Raw genomic sequence first — 19,777 nt, 5'->3', positions numbered from 1 at the left:
AAAAATTTAAAAATTCAATTTCCATTCTTATATCCCATTGAGTTTGGTGACTCATCTGTTTAGAACACATCTTTCTTTAAATAACATCCTTGTCTTGACAAATGTTCTTCCCAAGGCTTGAGTATTTACCTTTTAAAGTCTGTATGCTACTACGTCTCCTCCCAGCAAACCAATTCCTCAGTTGTTTCAACTGACTAAAGTGTCACACACAAGAAGGAACACAAATACAATTCTGGAGAAAACTTTCAGTATTTGTTTTCACTCAGTACGTAATCTGTTCTTTCTCTTAAGGGCTCTGTGTTTAACTCTCAAGTGGCCCCCACACTGAGATGCTAGGCACAACGCTTTACTGTAAAATTGCATCTTTCCTTTTCATCAACATGGAGCCATCTGTACTCTCTCTAAAGGAACTTTTAACCTTTTTTTTTCCTGGACTTTTTTTTTTTTAATGGAGGTACTGGATTGAACCCAGGACATCGTGCATGCTAGCATGTGCTCTACCACTGAGCTCTACCCTCTCCCTTTCCTGGACTTTTCTCAATACTGCAGAGCATATGGCAGTTCCCGAATATCTAGGGTCTGATGCACCACCACAGCATAAACCTGTTCGTAAACAACTGACCATATTTTTAAGGGGCATGCATGTGGTCTGGTTGTGGGGTGAGGAATCCTAGCACACATCGGCGGTGGAAGTGGGTGGAGGGACAGGTCTTTACCTCTCATGACTAACATAGAGCTGTAAATGGATGGGGTTCTTAAGTGGCAAAGATGTATAACAATCTCTGAAAACCTGTCATTGAACAAACCACCAAAAAAGGGACTACTGGCAAGGACTTATCTCTGCACTGCCACGTATGGCCCTCTGGTGTCCACCTAGTGAGTCTCTGAGGGACCCTGACGTTGGTAGTGGAATTCATTTTGCCTCCCAGACCTGTGGGCATCCTTGTATTGTTTGTTTTCTGAGGGGGATGTAATTAGGTTTCTTCACTGATTTCTGCTTGGAGGAGGTACCAGGGGTTGAACCTGGGACCTCTTCAGTGCTGAGCATGCGCTCTACCACCTGAGCTCTACCCTTCCCCTCTGTGGGCATCCTTGAGCCTTTGAATTTTCTCTTTCACCCAGTATGTAGAGCTGTTAGTGGCATGGGCTGTGAAGCCAGATTACTGGAGTTTGAATCTTTAATCCATTTTGTACTGGTGTGGGATCATGGGAAAACTACTTCACCTACTTTCTCTCTCTGCCTCCGTTTCCACATCTGTAAAATGTGGATGGTACAAACCTCCTAGGGCTACATGTATAAGATGCTTAAAACAGCACAGTGAGCCCTCATTAAGTGTCAAGCTGTTATTGTAAAAATTATCATTCATGAATGCTCTATGTTAAAGTGATGAGAAATAATACCATTTCATCACTGCATTTGAAGCTCCCAAAGAGCTAAACATAAAATTTCCTTTTGATTTTGCAGGACACAAAAACATAGTCTTCTCTCAGGCTGCCTTTTCTTCTCTTCCTTTTAAAGCTGGAAGTGTATTACTTTTTCTTCCTTAGTGCTTCCTGGCCTTCCTCAAATCTACACTGAGAATTCATCAGTATTTTAGCTACTAGTTTTGACCTTTATATTTTTAGGACTGTAATATTTAAAAAGCTGCTATTGACTGTTTTCAATAGCTGTTATCATACTGCATTTTTTAAAAATCCATCCACTCTACCAACAAAGGCAATACAGTGCTTCCTTATGGATGTGGTATTGCCTCTTTCAATATGTTTTATGCCACACAGAAAGCCTAATTTAATGTATCTTCAAATGAAAATATTTCTTGTGGCTAAATGGGATCCGCACTATCTGATATTTTCCTGTTATCTCTGCATTAACCTGAAGTAGAGTCTATTTAAAAAATATGAAAATGGTTATGCTGTACAAAATGCTTTATGGTAGGAACATTATCTAGGGTACGGTCTTGTCAGGAACAAATAGAGACCCCAATTAATGAGAGAGTACCCTCGTTGTAGAATGCTACTTGAAGATCTTAAATGTTCTATTCAATACACTCTAGTCACTTCTTTTTATTAGAAACTTATCTCGAATTCAGTTCAACGGTCATTTCCTGGGTGCATACTTTGCTCCAGGCAACATACTATGTGTAGGCTATGCAAAGATGAATTGATATCTGATCCCTGAGTTTGAGGAGCTCATGGTTTCCCGGACTTACTATCTGTGTGATGTTGGGTAAGTTGTTTTTTCTCTGTGCCTCAGTTTCCTCACGAGGGTTAAATGAATTAATGCATGTAAATGCTTAGGCCAGTGTCTGGCTTACTGGAATTGCTCAATAAACATTAGCCATTATCATCCATTATCATCATCATAATCCTCTGGTTCAACAGTGCCCAAAGTGTATCTCCTGGGATACTAGTTTGATGGGATGTTGTTAATTAAAGGGCTCAATGATAATAAGTGTTTGGGAAACACTACATTAAGCAATGTTGACAAGGATCTTTACTGCAGGATTTCTCAGAGTCCATAACTTGCTAATGCCTTCATACATTTCCAAGCAGGTGGTGATATATGCAATGTTTTCTAACCATATTGGATCATTTAAATGAGTATCTTGTAGGATAGTATTTTGCAGCGCAGACTTCTAAAGGTAATGACTTAGATCTCTATTTTGTCTGGATTGAGCGAATTTAAGCCACTGTCAACCATACTTCTAACAGTCAGTCATAGGTAGTTGAATTACTGCACCTATGTGCATCAGACAACATGGAGCCTAATGGTTACAAATCTCTACCCAGCCACTCACTTATCCTGTGACCTTGGTTCATCCTTAGTTTACCTTTCTGTAAAATGGGGACAATCATACTATTTATTAGGATTGTTACAATGAATACACAAAATCACGCATGGCAAGTGCCTGGTTGACAGCACACAAAATCCTTAAGAGATGGTTCCATCTCCTCCGTGCCCCAGAATAAGAGGAAGGCCAGAACCAGACCTACCCTCAGAGGATGGACGGTTGCCTTTCACATCCACATTGAAGAAGAGATGGCCTTGGAATTGTAAAGGGGATTCTATCTAAGTCTATATTTCTTTTCACTTATATTAATGAAATCTCATTTATGCTAAGGGCATTAAAAATATCCTGAAGAAATCAGTTGCTCCTTCCATAGCTTGGAGAAGGCCTTTGTCTCCTAAGCAGCTAAGGCTCTATACCAGAAGGTGGCCCACCTTTTTTGTAAAGGACCAGAGAGTAAATATTTTAAGATTTGCAGATGATTGGGTCTCTGTTGCAAGTACCCAACTCTGCAGTTATAGCACAAAAGCAGCCACAGGCGATACATAAATGAATGGGTGTGGCTGTGTGCCAATGAAACTTTATTTACAAAAACAGGTGGCAGGTTGGATTTGGCCCATGGGCCGTGGTTTGCTGACCCCAGTTCTGTACTCTGAAGGCTGCTTGTTAAACCCCGCTGTTGATAGGAATGGAGTTGCAACCAAGGTAACATCAGCACACTTGGCACAGTGGGTCTGATTCCTTCAGATGAAAGAATTTGACATGACAGGTGGTGGAGAAAGCTAGCATTGCTAGGAAATCTAATTCCATCAGTGATCTGCTCAGTAAGTCTCTCTAATGAGACCAAGTGACTCTGGCCACTGGCAGCACCAGCCTGTCCTTCCCCTTACTCCTGAACACACCCCCTTTGGAAACTACCACAGGCCTCCCCAGAGCCAATGTTCTCTGGGTCGTCACTGGCCCTTTCTCCTCACTGTTGATCAAAGTAAGCTGAGTATTATTTGTCCTCTCCCATGAGATCTGAGAGTTTCATGGTTGAATGGAAAAGAGCCCTGTGTCCTAGTCTTAGCTCTGCTCTGTGACTTCACCCCCTTGGTCCACGTGAGCTGCAAAGCACTGGGCAGGGGGAGTGTTGCATTAAATGATCTCTAAGCCTCTGTCCAGCTTCTAATAGTCTAGGAACTTCTTGAGAATAACTTCTAAGGTTTATTATTAGGATGATAATAATAGTCACAGTTTCTTCAGGGTTTACTAGGCACTTAGCATAATGCAATGGGATTTCCATGGATTATAAAGAAGGCTTTGAAGAAGCCAAAGAACTCACCCAGGATCACACAGAATGTGAGTAGGAGTCAGGAACTGAACCTGAGTTGCCTGATCCCAAAGCCCATGTTTGGAACCACTCTGCCATACTGTCTAGACTCATTATTTACCATCTCCACCCCAGCATGGAGACTGGGGATGGAGGAGTGGGTGCAGACCCTTTAAAGGGTGATCGTAAGTACCAAGGCTACGTGAGGGACAATTACCATTTTATGGATGCTGGTTTTTCCCTTTTAAAGCCCTCAACTAACATTCAGAAAGGGTATCAGCATTTCAGCCAAGAAGCTAATAGCTTACACTGATTAAAGTCATCTTAAATGTAAGTTGGCTAGGAGTGAAAAGTACAAAGTAAAGTGACTCAGTGACAAACATGGTCTCAAAATACAAATGACCATGGCCACTGACTCCTATTTCTCTGCTTAAGTGACTTAATCAAGCCACTTGTGAAACTAAACCTAATTCCTGTATCATCCATGCTAGAGGAATGAATCTATGAGCCTTGCATCATTAGTGAGTACGTGGCTTCTTATCGTGGGAAGTTTCCATTGTTACCTAATCCACGTGTAGAACAGGACATCTTGATGCCCCGAGTTTAAGTACTTCTTTCCCTTCCCTACCCGTTATATCACTCTTCCTCCGCCTTCCATTGCTCAGGGCATAAGGGCTCCATGGAAGAAGAAAACAGCCTGACAAAAATATTTACAGACAGGTGTTAGGGACTCTAACCCATTTAGAATTTCCAGTTTAAAAAAGATTTCAGGAATGACAATCCTTGGTACAACGAAGAGACTATCACCACCCACAGTTAATCAAATACATTTATTAAAGCCAAAAATAATGGTGATAATGCCTTCCTTTACTATTTTATTTAAATTTAAAAGATAAAAAGTGAACTTTCTTTTGCTACATGCTTTTTCTTTGACCATGGGTCTACTGTTTCTTTCTTAGGTAAGCCACTATAATACACTGTTTATGATTTCCAATGCTGTTTCCTTTGAAGTCAGAACTTGACTCATAGCAGTCTGACTGTAGTGTTCCCTCCAGCTGGTGATCTTCACTGCTCCACCCAGGGCTCCATATTGGTGCCTTGAGGCAAGCAGTCCTATACTAAGAGATGTCATTTTTTGAGGCTGAAATTCACAAGTCCTTCAGAAATATAACCTGCCTCCAACCAATTGTACATATTATCTTAATAGCTGTACAGGACATTCCTGAAAACTGCTTTTCCCTGGATGACAAGACTACAGTTGAGTCATTCAGGAAATTATTGAAGAGAACAAAAAGCATTGAGAACTGAGAGAGAGAGAGAGAGAGAGAGAGAGAGAGAGAGAGAGAGAGAGAGAGAGAAAGAAAACCTTTCAGTATGAAACATCATGGGTAAAGAACAGTGACTGAGTGGGAGTTTCTCAAAATTGTGTTGAGTGGGAAAGTTTTGTGTGTTCCGAATCCATTTCACATTTCAAGAATCCCTAAAGACAAAGAAGCTATGCAGTCTAGTGATACAGAATTTTATTTTAAAATAGGTTGGATATATTTTAATTGGCATGTGTGTGTCCTCTTAATTTAGCCTAATATATCAAATAAGAAATCTTATTTTTAATTAGCTATTGAGAAAACAAACCTCTTTATGAAAGTCTTCTGTGAAGATGCTAGAAATCTCAAAATGCCCTATCCTGCTCCATTCAGAGAAGGACTTGGACTATAAGAATAGGAAAGCTCAGAAAGAATTACTGTAAAATGCAACCCTATAGGGGTTCCTCTGCTCAGGGCTGGGAGAAAAACATGGGGGAAGCTATAGACTCTGGCAGGAGCTGCTGGAGACCTTTGAAAACTAAAGATAGAACCAGTGGGGGGTCATCAGAAACAAACAGGCAATGGGAGGAAACTCCCAGTCTCAGCACTAAAAAGAGAGACGGAGTGGGGACCAAAAGTAGGGGGGAGATAAGCGAACAATGGCTCTGGAAAGCAAAGTCGAGTGGGATTGTTGGTACCCAGCGGCTGGCAGCTATCAGAATCCAGCTCACTGGGAAAAGATGTCGTTCCATTGTAAGTCACACGGGAGCGGCTATGGAGGGAATATTGTTTCCAGAATTCTCTGGCTCAAAGCCTGGAGCCAAGCAGGAGAACAATACAAATAATTAAGGGAGTAGTGGAATTAACTTACAGGGAATTCTTTCTGCTTTTCTTAACCTGGTGAGATCAAGTGTAGTATTCATTTCACATCAGATAGGTCTGTTATCAGGGAACTGTATCCTGTTCTGGCAAAAGATGATCTAGTAGATTTTTTCCATTTCCAACTTCGCAGATGTAACAAATTATGTACAGCTTGGGAAAGTGATGCACTGTGTCTCCTGCGTCAGGGGCATATTTAAAAACATCTAAGATGAATAAATCTCAAGGAGAGGAAAAAATACAAGGGAATGTGTTACAAAAGGAATAAAACAAAAGCCTGCTTCCTTTACATTTATACAGAATCTATATAGAGAAGGAAGTCCAACCTTATATCAACTCCACGTCATTGATTTCTATGTTTGTTTATTCTTTCGTAAAAATGTAGCTCGTATTTCAAATCCATTTTGAGTACCAAATACCATGCTCAGTTTGCAGATGGAAAAATTGAGTCACTGAGAAGGTATTTTATTTGTGTTCAAACAGAGCAAGTCAGTGAAAAGAACAAGAATATGACACTAATTCTCTGGCCAATGGAATAAAAACAGAAAGCTGTAGGTCTACATATTTCTATCAAATGCATGCTATAAGGAAATTTTCTTATGGCTGTGATTTACTCTATAATTTGTCACTCAAATATCATTGCCCCACAATTATTTTAATGACGTGTATAATCATTTACAAAGTAGTCCACCAACACTCCCTTAACGTGTACATTAATGAATGGTTACTTGACACGTTCATAGGCTGCTTTGGATCCTGTCAATATTTGCTGTCAAAAAACCCATTTACGTTCTGGTTTCTTGAGTGATGCCTTAAAGATGAAAAAGCATCAAGTCAGTGAGTTAATGGCTCATTTTTCATTGTGGCTTTTTTGGGACACCGATTCTGGAATTATCCATTTTGTGTGTGCCTTTCCCAAGGCCATTCTCAAGGTATAAGCCTGCAATTTTAGAGCTAGTTTAGAGAATGTTAGAGTGGCTAGAGCTAACTTGGGCCAAGAGAAAAGAACTCTTTGGAGAGGAGTCCGACAAAGTTGAGGAAGTCTGTCCCTAAGGTCAGGCAGCTTCTATTGGGAATCCAGGCTATTCCTCGAACTGTTTGTGCGACCTTGAGCAAATCACCTAAGTTCTTTGGGGCTCAGTTTCTTTATCAATAAAACAAAGATGATGGTCTGAACCTCAGAAGTACGTTGTGAGGATGAAGGTGTAGTGATAAGCTAGGCTGAATCCTGTGGTTTTGGGGTGGATAAGGTAGTTTGCGGTAGATGGGGGAGGAGTTGTTACCATCCCACAACCTCACTGCCAGGTTAAGGTGAAAGCTAGTCCCAACCCAACTCTGCCACTTTGTTAAACACACATTTGTTAGCAAACAAGCATAAAACCATTCATACAGCCTGTCTGTGAGCTTGAATGATGCCTCAGCTCTTGTTCCTTTAAGTGTTCTGAATGGGTGCCAGTTTGCATAAAAGGTTCCTATGAGGCAGGTGGTGATTCTGTTGCCGTTAGTTGGCAGCAGCCAGCTGGAAATCCTCATTATCGATGGCTGGAGACCAGCCCATCGGGGATCACTTCTCTGAGCTCTGTCTCCAAAGATACAAGCTGTAGGCATAAGATTCTTACACTCTGTTCAGCAGGGTGGGAATTATCTCTCAAATATTTTGACCAACTTGCATATCTTAACCTCCTCCTCCAACTTCATCAATAAAAGCCATTTCGAATACTCATCCCACTATTTCACCTATTTCTGACATTTCTTCAAATAATAAAGCCTCAGGTGTTGGTGGAGATAAGGCTAACAAAACACTTACAGTATCATGGAAGCAACTTAAATGTCCATTGACAGGTGACTGGATAAAGAAACTGTGGTATATATACAATGGAATACTACTCAGCTATAAAAAAGAATGAAATAATGCCATTTGCAGCAACATGGAAGGACCTGGAGATTGTCATACTCAGTGAAGTAAGCCAGAAAGAGAAAGAAAAATACCACATGATATCACTGATAAGTGGAATCTAAAAAATGAGACAAATGAACTTAAATGAACAAAACAGAAACAGACAGACACAGAGAACAATCTTCTGGCTACTAGGGGGGAAAGCAGGGCAGGTGGAGGGACAAATTGGGAGTTCGAGATTTGCAGATACTAACTACTATACATATAATGGATAAACAACAACATCCTACTGTGTAGCACAGGGAACTATACTCAATACCTTGTAATTGCCTATAATGAAAAAGAGTATGAAAAGCAATATATATATATGTATATATGTATATGTATAACTGAACCACTATGCTGCATACCAGAAACTAACACAACACTGTAAACCGACTATACTTCAATTAAAAAAAAAAAGAAAACACTTGGAGTAGCAATCTGGGGAATGTGGTCTTAGTGATATTTTACCACCTAACCACCCCAGAAGATTGAACTCCCAATTAGAGCAATAGAGTTCCCTGGAGCTGCAGTTTAAACCAACCTGTGGGTATAAAATATCACGGTGTATATGCTAAAGTAGTTTAAAGTAAATTACAGACATCTTAACAATGGGCAGAGCGAACATTTTAAATGCATGTCAATACTCATCTGCTTAGGGATGATCGCTTTCAATGGCTGTCAGATTGGGCCCCCAAGTTTCAAGGAACTGCTCATGGCCTGGGGCTTGGGGAAGCAGATTGGGTCTGGGCTCCCTGCCACCTTAGCTAGAGCAGCTCCACCTCCAGTTAGTTTGCATTTCAGATATTCTGACAACACTTTACATGAAGGAAGGGTTCCATGGCCAAAAGGTTTGAAAACCATTAAGGAAACTTACCATTCAAATTAAATCAATGGGGAAGACGAGACCCACAGCAGTTGTCACTTTTTCAAGCACAGAGAATCTGTAGAAGCTCCTAGCATTGGGCTCTTTCACTACCATAGCCTCCCCTGCACCATGGAGGGGCTACATGCATGGCTAAAATCAATCTCTGAGCAAGAAAAGGTGGTATTTCCATAGCGTGTGCTTTACTGAATACAGTGTCCCACATGACCTTTACATGTTCCTTTACTGAAAACTACAGCCTGCCATCGGGCATACACACGTGATTAAATGGGTTAGTTTAGCAATTAAATCTTTCACAAACAATATGTTAACCTGAACTTCCATTAGGAAAATGCCCTCTGTAGATGTTTAATAAATGGGTCAGGATCATGGTGATCTAATTAAACTTTCAGCTGGTTAACTTTCTTCCAAATAGTCCCCATATCAACTTCCTTCCTCTTTCATCCAAACTGTAGTAATGGAAATAGTTATTGATTCAATATACATCATCTTCTGTGAGTCTTATGTACATTGTTTTGATCTTATTTCAGGACCCTGGAAAAATATAAATATCAGGACCGTAGAAAAAAATATTTCATCCAAGACACTGTCAATTGTAATATACCATTATTTTATGTTCTGCTAAGAAATAAAACAAATGTGCCCATTAAAAATGTAAGATACCATTGGTTGCAAGACACAGGCTGATTTTAGAGATATTAAAAGAGGTGCATCTTGGAATTCATGAAGCATGCTACCATATTTGCCACCAGATAAGACATATTTTCCCCTTTGTCTTATGCCACGTCCTCCTCCCACTCTAGGTCACCTAATATTTCCATTAAGCAGAAGAATAGCATAGAAGGCTCAGCCTTAGTTTTTCTAAAGCGCTTCCATCTAAAATTGTGCTACACTTATACTTTAGCATATATGATACATACTGACCAAAATACTTCTTGGCTTGTTGGCCCTAGGAGTGGTGATGTACCTCTCCTGATACCCGCCACAAACACTTTGGATCTGTTTCCTTTCTGTGGGATCAGCATCATTCTAGTAGGGAAGGAAGTTTTAAAGCCCCGATATGGAAAAAGTCAATTCCTGTTCTCCAGAGCAGAACATAGATTCGCCATGTTGCACGAACACAGACACTGGATACTTCCTGTGTCTTGAGTTAAACATTTTCTTGGCAACAGAGCTCATGTCAGGCAGTTTCAAATGGATCTTACCACAAACTTCCTAATAATTTTGTTTGGTGTGGTAGCAAAATGGTCCAAATTGAATCATAAGGGAATAAAATATTTTGCTCTCTTTGCTCAGGCGTCATTTTTGTTCATAATATCAAAGTGCAATTTCAACTTTTCAAGCCCACATATCCAATTACTCATAAGGCAACACTTTATCTCAAGTGGAAAGAATTTACATTTTGCCTTAAAAGAGAGTTGTCATGCTTGTTTTATGTGAGTGATCCTCCTGGTGGAAGATGTTCTTGGTCTGCATTAAACATTCTTGCCTTTTGATATCAGATGAAATATGGACAAATTCCAATTTACATATTCTTTCCCACATTTGAATTACTGGCATCATTTTCCATACATAATTTAATGTTTAGCATATTTCATGTTTTCTAGAAGGTATTTGATGTTTACTGTGGATGGAGATTAATATGTTATCTTAATAAAGAACAAGAATCTATGAACTGGGATACCAATGAACTTGACCTTCCAGCACTCTCCTTATACATTGACCCACACAGTGGTGTGTCGGCGGGGATGATAGAAGAGTGTCAGCTACAGAGACCTTAGACCCAAATAAGGGCTGGAATAGCTGTAGGACATTATGAAAATGAGGAAGCAGTTTAGGAGGTATGATTGTTCCCCTCCCATGGTAAATCTGAAGGAGGGTGAAGAAGGGCTAAGGTGTGGGATGGTTTCTGAGAATGCTGTTTCCTCCTTTCCTGCCATTATGTGTTCCTTTCTCATCCCAGAGAGCAGAAAATATTAAGCACCACAGGAGGGCAACAGCCAGAACAAACTGACTTCAAATTCCTCCAGCCAATAGGGAATTATAAAATCACTGCACAGACCTAAAGATGAGTAGCAGAGATCTGGAATAAATAGAAGTCAAATTCTCCTTTGCATATTTTTGTACTGTCATTACAGCAATTTTCCTAAGGTAAAAAGCTTCAAAGATGAACTTTTCAGATTTGTTTTGCCTCACAATGATCACCATCTCAGAAGGTCAAAGCAATTTCTTACTTTTCTTGAGCTAAATCTTCCGTTTTCTCTTTTTAGGCAAATATCAACATCCCAATGGGGGCCTTTCGGCCAGGAGCTGGGCAACCCCCCAGAAGAAAAGAATGTACTCCGGAAATGGAGGAGGTAAGGAAAACTGAGCTGGCAGAAGTCAGCACTGGCTTTTTCCTCCAACGTCCTGACTAGAGGAGAGCAGAGGCAAGGTGAGGACCAACTTTCCAGGACAAGGAGGGCACAAGTGGATGTGGGTCAAGGAGGCATCATGTAGCATACACATTTCTTTGGTTGTCTTGCTCAATTAGCCACGAAATACACTGCCCCTCACTTCCTTTCAGTCGAATTTAAGTGCCTGGCACAGTTACTTGAAGATGCTGAGTTTAACAACTAGTTTATTGATTGATTGTGTGTGTGTGTTTGTGTTTGTGTGTGTGTGGTGGTGGTGGGGAACCTCTCAGATGCTCTTGGTCCAGCAACACTCAAAAGCTTGGTAAATTCTCACTCTCGAGCTTTTACTGAATCGAGCAGGATGTATGCAGTACAGCTTCTGATGAGTGATGAACTCCAGTGGGAGCTCAGGTAATAAGCATGGTAAATTACTTGTGGCTTCAAACAAAAAGCCGTAATCTCTGGGTATTTCCTTTGAAAAGAGGAACTTGCAAGAGAGTCTATCAATTTCTGTATTTTTAACTCCCTCTAATTCTTTACCTTTCCTCCAAATTTAAATACCCAGTCTTTTTAAATGCGAGCTAAAATTAATAGAGGGTACAATAAATACAGACTAGATCCCCCCCCCCCCCACAGGTTTATATTTCTTCCTCAATTGTGACTTTTCTGGTGAAGCTTAGAAAGGTCTGATTCTGAAAAAAAAAGTTAACGTCTTGGAACATATCTTGGAGCATTAAGTAAAGCCACAGGATACTGCAATCTGTATTTTATTTTTTTTTAAAGGTGAAAAGGCTTTTTTAACTTTTGTAGATGACCTTTTTGGTATTTACTCCAAAAGAACACCTATCACCCTTTTAAAATTCCTAATAAAACGCTGGTTATCCTGCATCTAAACATTTTCCCATAAATAATTCCTGATGTGGTCCTAAGTCAGTGATTCCAGCCTCCTCTAAAAAGAAAGATAATTTTTGAAAGGAGGAGATGCAGTATTTGAGTGACATCATCATATTCTGGAATTTCAGTCACTAAGTCACCCTTGATGAATAAAAAATTTTGATAAGTTGATAAGACCCGGCCCTACTCTGCTTTTCAAAAAAATAAATTTCATGTATTTATTACTGTATTATTTTATCATTTTTTGGCAAGGGGGAGGTAATTAGGTTTTATTATTTATTTTTAGAGGAGGCACTGGGGATTGAACTCAGGACCTTGTGCATGCTAAGCATGTGCTCTACCACTTGAGCTATACCTTCCACCCCTACTCTGCTTTTATGGTACAGAATTTCAAGTTCTGCTGCTGCTAACTTGGCCACCCAGTTAACTCATGATCATGAGCTCTCCTTCTGTGACTTTGGCCAAGTATTTGAGTCTCTGTCTGCAAAATATAATCCCCTCCATTCCTCTGACAGTTGCTGTGAGGAAAGAGTCAGTAATATAACAGACATGGCATAACCTTGTAGGTATTCAATGAATGGCTGCTCATGGACTGATCAAATTATCCAATTTTTATGCAGGACTCCTGGGCCTATTATTTTGCAGGTTGTGAGAAAAAGGTATAGGGAGGTAGAAGGGAGGGCAGAAAGGAATTCTTCCTACACTTCCATTTATCTGTAATTCGGCTTTCTTCCTGTGCTTCCTCTTAAGTTGTGTCCATTGCTACCATGGCAGTCAGTCAGAAGGCAGCTTGACCCTCTTTTCTCACTAAATTGACTGATGCTGAGGAGGCTTGCATCTCCTCTTCCCTCTATGGTAGAGATCGTCCTCGCTTCTTCTCTAGAATAAACTTTTCTATTACTATCCAGTTTGAAAACTTGGAATCGCTTACTTTCTTAGATTTGGGTTTCATTGCCTAGCTTTGCATTAAGATAATCACTGTCTAAAGTGGAGGTCATAACAGACCATCCCTGAACAGAACAGGCCAACTCTATCACAGCCAGTAGCTCCTCCATCTCAATCTCAACACCATCTTAGACATGAAGAGGTACCCTAGCAAGAAGCCAGGACGAGCCTTTGGCCACCTGACAAGGCCTGTGCACACTGGCTGGGTCCCTCGCCCACCTATAGTCTCTTTGAGCCCTTGTTCTGCTCACAGAGCTGGAGCACACCCTCCGCTCAGCCCAGCCAGAGTTTGGCACATGCCCGACACAGAGTCCTTACAACCAAACCCTAGTAAGCATAAGAAAAGGCAGCTGTGTGATTAAAGTAGGTACTGACAAGGCTATTGACAAGAAGGATATTGATAAGATGAAGGATATTGACAAGCTCCTACTCTACGTCCCAAATCTCTCTTTTGACCGAAATTCCATCATTACTAAGCCACAAAACAGCACACTGGGATTTTCTGTTAATTATTTCCCTCTCCACTTGGTTCCTTTACAAGATGCAAACACACTATTTACTTGTGGTCTCACTACCTCCTAGCTGTGAAGCCACTGGGCAAGATTCTTACCTTTCCCCCCTGCCTCATGCTTCAGTTTCCTCAACTGTAAAATAGGGATAATAATAGCACCGGACTTGTAGGGTTGATGTGAGGACTAAATGGGTGAGTACGTGTAACTCAGAAGTGCTAGCAACGTGTTTGCTGTTATTATTAAGTCTTCAGGGTTTGAGCATAATGAGCACATCAGGCTGCAGTGTCATATGTAAGAGAGTTTAGGGGGAAACTCAGTGTGGCATCCGGTAGTAAAGAGGGAGAGAAGGTGAGATAGCTGGAAAATGGTTTGCCATTTTGCCAAATTTTACAGATTACTGTCACCCCAAAGGGGAACATTTCCCTTTGACAACAGCCATTCCTGAAACTGGGGATGGTGCTGGGGCTGATAAGCCTTCTCTCAAGCTTTCTTTATCTAAACCAAAGAATGTCTTCCACGTCCCTTCTCAATTCAAATATCTACCTAGAAAAGAAAAGAGAACGTACTTAGTCAAATGGGGCCATCTGGAACCCTGCCTGTTCATGCCTTAATTTATTATAATTCTTATGATAAGAAATACGTAGAAGAAATGGGATCTGATTCACATTATATTTCAAAAGATGAGAGAAGATTCAGTTAAGAATATGTACCACTACTAACCCATCTTCCTGAGTTAATATATTAATACCTACTTATTAAATATATCCACTTATTATTTTCCATTATATGTGACCTTATCAAATCAAGTGCTAAAAGTCTTACTTTGTTAAATAAAAAACACAGTGCATTGAGGTTTTAATAACTTTAAAGGAAAGTGCCTAATATCAAATATTGTCATCTTTGATCTGTGTATGTTTGCATAATAAATCTTTGTGCACAGACACATAACTACACACACTGGCTTTATGCATTAAATGTGCCAATATAGCACATTTTGATATTAGAAAGATAGCGACTATGACTTACTCAGGAACTTAAACAGAAGGAATTGGAAACATTTTTCTCCTCATGCTTCTTAATTAAGATCTACCCACGTAACAACCATGGGAACATTTATAAGTGAGGAAATATTTTTCATTTCACCACTACACACACACACACATATATATATATGTTTTTTAAAAAGCACTTTATAACTTTATGGCCTTGTTTAAAATTTCTCTCCAAAAGCCTAGCAAAGAACATTTGGGAATACCTTGTCCTCCAAGTGGCTGTGTAACAAATAGTTTGAACTATTGCTTCTAAATCTGCATTTATAAATGATGACTGTGCCTGCATGATGAAAGGCATCCAGTCCTATGGCTCTTTACACTGACCCAGGGAAACAATGTTTTCCAGATATTTACAACAGTTACAGCCTACATCAAATTACTTTATCATTCTGTGTGGGTGACACATTAGCTATTTCATCAGCACTGTGCCAGATTCAAAGAAAATGACTATAGGAAAAACTATTAGCATTTAGAAGAGCACCTCAATATTTTATATTTCTACTCATCCCCTCAAATAAGCAATTTAAAAACATTTCTGTAAAGAACACGTCTACCAAATAATTGGTTCAAGTTTGGGAAGTTTGAACACTTTCTTCCCTTTTCCTTTAGGGTCTAGACAATTTGAGAACCAGATGTAGGAGCCAGATGGAAGCTTGAAGCATGGCATCAGCTTTAATACCAAGGGCTATTACAGGGCTGCCGAGTTAGGCTGGCAACCCGTATGGACACAGGGCTTGAACCTGAGGCAAATGTACAATCTCTTATTCTTTTTCCTGGAACTATACTGGTTCACTCAGTTGCTGGCAGAGCAGATGGAGCTCTGCCAGTGTCACGTGGGGCCTGTGTTAGTTTGGGTCCTCCAGAAAGCAGATCTCAAGAGGGGATTAGACGGGTAAAATATTTATTGGGGAAAACACTTGTAAGGAAAAATGGAAGGGTTGTCAGACGATGATGCAGGCGAAGGAGAGTGGGACAGAGGGTTGGGCAGAAGCATCTTAGACATCAGTGCTGTTTTAAGGAAAATTCTCGAGCCCAGGTCCCTCCCAGAGGAGTCCCAGGTCTCCCAGGAACGGCCTGCCTTAGGATTCTGTGACACTCAGTCATTGGCCATGAGCAACCGTGGGAAGTGTGATCTCAGCATGGTGATTGGTGGGTTTCAGGGCGAAGCAGCTGGGACTGTCATTCAATTATCCTCCCTGCAGGAAACTGATCCGAGAGGCGTGCTCTTGTGGCTGCCACAGAGATCAAATGTCCCTCCAACACCTTCGTTCCAGGGCCCTGGAGAATATGCCCTCCATTGCTAGCAAACAGGAGAAATGAGCTAACCAGCAAGCCTCTCTGTAGTAATGAGCTGGAGTTCTAGGGGCTGCACACAGCACCTGATCTTACTGTTCTGTAGTTGCTGTTAGTATGTGTGTTTGGTGTCTGTATGCTGAGGTATAGATTTGTCACTATGGTACATTCTCGGAATTAATCAACTAAACCACAATCAATAAGTTAGTCTGTGCACTTTTTTCTATACCAGGCATCGGAGGAGCCACACAAAAGAAGGTACAGGATGTAGTTCTGCCCTAATGCCACAACAACATACAAACATAAGACGACAGGAAATTTAAAACACTTTCCAAAGCAGGGGGGGAAGAGCTGGGTCTTCTCTGATGTTCCATCCTACTTCACCCATATTCAAAGAGGTTCTGCGTATATCAGTTTCAGTTTGTTTATGCTTCCCAGAAATGTCATTGGAACAAAGGCTGGCAGCCACTGCACATTGAACAAAAAAAAAAAAGAAAAAAAAAAAAAAAAGAAAAAAGAAAATTCCAGGACCAAGTCATTGTTAGAGTCAGCCGCGCACTAATAGTCTACAAATCGCTACCTTTCAGGCATATGATGATATTATGGTACCAAATTAAATTGGATCTTGTAGGATGCTTCTCTTAGAACACAAACCTTTCTAACTCGTGGTAATTTTTATTAGTTTCCAGACAATGAACAGTACTCTAGTGTTTTCTAAGTCATAGGGAAATGACTTGTTTTCTTCTTCCAATTTTATTCCTCTACAAACTTAAGGAGATCTTGAAATTCTGAGGGTGTCTCAACAGCACGAGAAAAAGTCACTCTGCTAGAATTACACTCTGACGTTATTCTTGCTTTAATCTTTTTCTGCTTCGTGTCCATGACCCAGAGAGACCAAACATCTTTTTCAGTGAGCTGATTCTCTCTCCTTTCTTTCTCTTTAGGGTATTCCTCCCGCTTCAGATGAGGAAAAGAAGCCAATTCCAGGAGCGAAGAAACTTCCAGGACCTGCGGTCAACCTTTCGGAGATCCAGAATATTAAAAGTGAACTGAAGTATGTCCCCAAAGCTGAACAGTAGTTGGAAAAAAAAGGTGGGTGGAAAACTATTTTCTTTGTCCCCGAAAGACCACTATAAAATGGTTTAAGGAAGACTTCCACCAAAGGAGTCTGGAATTCCAGAAATGTTTAGTTAAAGTTTCAAGGCCTTCAAGTTAGATCAGTAACTTTCCGGCACAAAGGTTGTCTGGCATGTAAAGCCAAGCTTTTAGGCCTATCTTGTTCCAAAACCAGTCAGAAGGCCATTGAGGATGTTTGTCTGCCATCCCCTTTCTGGTCACCTTCTTAGTTGGGGAAGGGTTGGGTTGGGAGAGGAAAGATGCTTGGTAGGGGGCCTTAAGGAACTTTTGATCTCAGGGCCCAGGGAACCCTTCTTCGTTCTATGCCTCAGTTTCCCCATCCAGATGCCCAAATAGCGATGAGCTGCTTCCGAGCTGGAGGATCAGAGTAGCAAGGAGCTGAGGAGGTTTGGTGGTAACTCAGGTGTGTGTAAGGCAGACCAAGAGGACCTGGTAATGACTTTGAAGGTAAAGGAAGGAAGGGTAGGCTCAGAATTGTACCTGCTACTTGAAGAGGCATTGCAAGCAGGGCCTGTGACTTTATTTTCATTTTAATTGGATCTATTCAATAATGATCCCCTCAGGGAGGCTGGGGGCTCAGCCCCACCCTCCACCTGCAGACCTGACACCTGCAGACTGGTACGGGATTTCTGTCAGCAGAGGGCTTATGGAATTGGCCCAAGTCATCATTCTTTCTCCTATGAGATTCTAGCAAATCTACTTTATCCAACATTACTGAATTCCACCACCCACAGTTTATTCTATTCTTTAAGCAGAAGTTTAAGTCTAGAGAGGAATCAATACTGGGAACATAAAGTATTTATCTGGCTGAATGTCCATTCATTTGTTTGTTCATCCACTCATTCATTTATTAAACCATTATTTATTGAGTATCTGCTGTGTGCCGAACACTAGACACATATACTGATCACTTACCATGGGCCAGTGAATGGAATGGCCATTCTACCAATGGAAGAGCGTTCTATCCATTGTTCCGTTAAGCCTCGTGATACCCAGTATTGCTCCCATTCTTGAGATGAGTCTTAGACAGACTGATTTTCCCCATCTATCATGCATCCTAAAGAGGCGATCTGACTTCAAAGTGACTGCTGCCACTTACTTAGTATACTTCTTCGCCCCTTCCTCTCCCCATACCTTCCAGACAGACTGCACACTCCCTGTGGGTATTAGGGTAAAATCTTCTGACCACATGCATAGTGAAGACAAGCATGGCAAGGGGGCCCTATTGTGTCTTCTGTAAATATAATGAAGAAGAGACATTCTGTGAGACAATCCCATAAGTGATGGATGGTACTTGGGTCACACTTGTGCTGATTCACTTGCAAATGTTCTAGTAAGTTATGCCGAAAAGATTTCTTCATAGAGTAGAGAAAGAAAGGAGCCATTTCGAGTTAAAATAACAGAACAGTACGTAATATTCTCAGCATAGTTACACAAAAGAACAAAGGAGTAAGAATAAAATACACTGGATTCTATGATCATAGAGTGAATCCCAGGAACATGCATGGGACCAAGCGACGTGAGCAGGAACTGACCTGAAGCGTGGCCATACACACCTGTTATTAATGATGAAGGAATGAAACAAATTGATGACTGAGGATTATGAGACTCAGTCCTGCTTGTGTTGTGAAGCTGAGATGAAATATTCCAATATGCTTGGGATAAAGTTGCAGAACTTTCTGGTGAGAAAGCCCGCAGAAGGAAAATGAACTTTTGGTAATATTTATTATTATCACCCAACCAAGGCTGTTCAGTTAAACACATGAATTTTTAATGCAGAGTTTAAAGGGTTTTGCTTTAATGAAATCCATGCCGACCTAAATTTAACCCTAGTTTCAGCTTCAGAAGAATCTGGTTTTGAAGATTCAAAAGAATGCTGTTTCAAAATTAGCTCAGAGAGGATCCTGCAGTGTTATTCAGCAGTGAGGCTGATTCTGTAGCCTTGGATCTGTGGTTACACTAATGAGGAACAATATCAGCTCGATAAAATATTGAAAAGGTACCGGGTATCCAGAACACAGTTTTTGTTACTCCATTTTCTCAGAGAAGACCACTCAGAGAGGCCTATTTGTCCTCACTCTGTAAGAAGGTGAAAACCTAAGCTGTCCAGTAATTAATCTGAATTCCCCATCAGTACAGTCACTGTTTCAAGCCAAGGAGTGATTTTTATTTCTTCCAGGAGAGGTACTACGCTACTTTGTTTTTGACTCATCAATTCTTCTCCTGCAAAACTGTCCAATTTTGAGACTTCCATGGTCATGGTTTGTGGTCACAGAAGGAGAGCATTTCTTAACATTGATTAATCACTGAATTCATAAGCAACAAATACCCTGGACCAGCCATCATTTGGCCCCTCACTGCTTGGATATGATTTCCTCCTTTTCTGGGCCACCACTTTGTCACCTACCCTCACCATGTAGTGTTCAATGATTTAATCAA

At 40.7% G+C, this 19,777-nt stretch overlaps 1 protein-coding gene across 2 annotated transcripts in view; it reads left to right on the top strand.

Annotated features, from left to right (window-relative positions):
- The window catches only part of SMPX (small muscle protein X-linked), a 49,452-nt gene that overhangs the window by 4,276 nt on the left and 25,399 nt on the right, over nt 1-19,777 (top strand). For both annotated transcript variants that reach the window (XM_010970296.3, XM_074360077.1), the window contains exons 3-4: nt 11,380-11,466; nt 17,146-17,293. In XM_010970296.3, coding sequence (XP_010968598.1) covers nt 11,380-11,466; nt 17,146-17,280 — 222 coding nt within the window. In that variant the 3' untranslated portion in view covers nt 17,281-17,293. The remainder of the gene's footprint in view (nt 1-11,379; nt 11,467-17,145; nt 17,294-19,777) is intronic.

The sequence above is a fragment of the Camelus bactrianus genome, chromosome X (genome assembly GCF_048773025.1).
Source record: "Camelus bactrianus isolate YW-2024 breed Bactrian camel chromosome X, ASM4877302v1, whole genome shotgun sequence".
Lineage (NCBI taxonomy): Eukaryota > Metazoa > Chordata > Mammalia > Artiodactyla > Camelidae > Camelus > Camelus bactrianus.
This window is presented reverse-complemented; position numbering and strand designations above follow the sequence as displayed.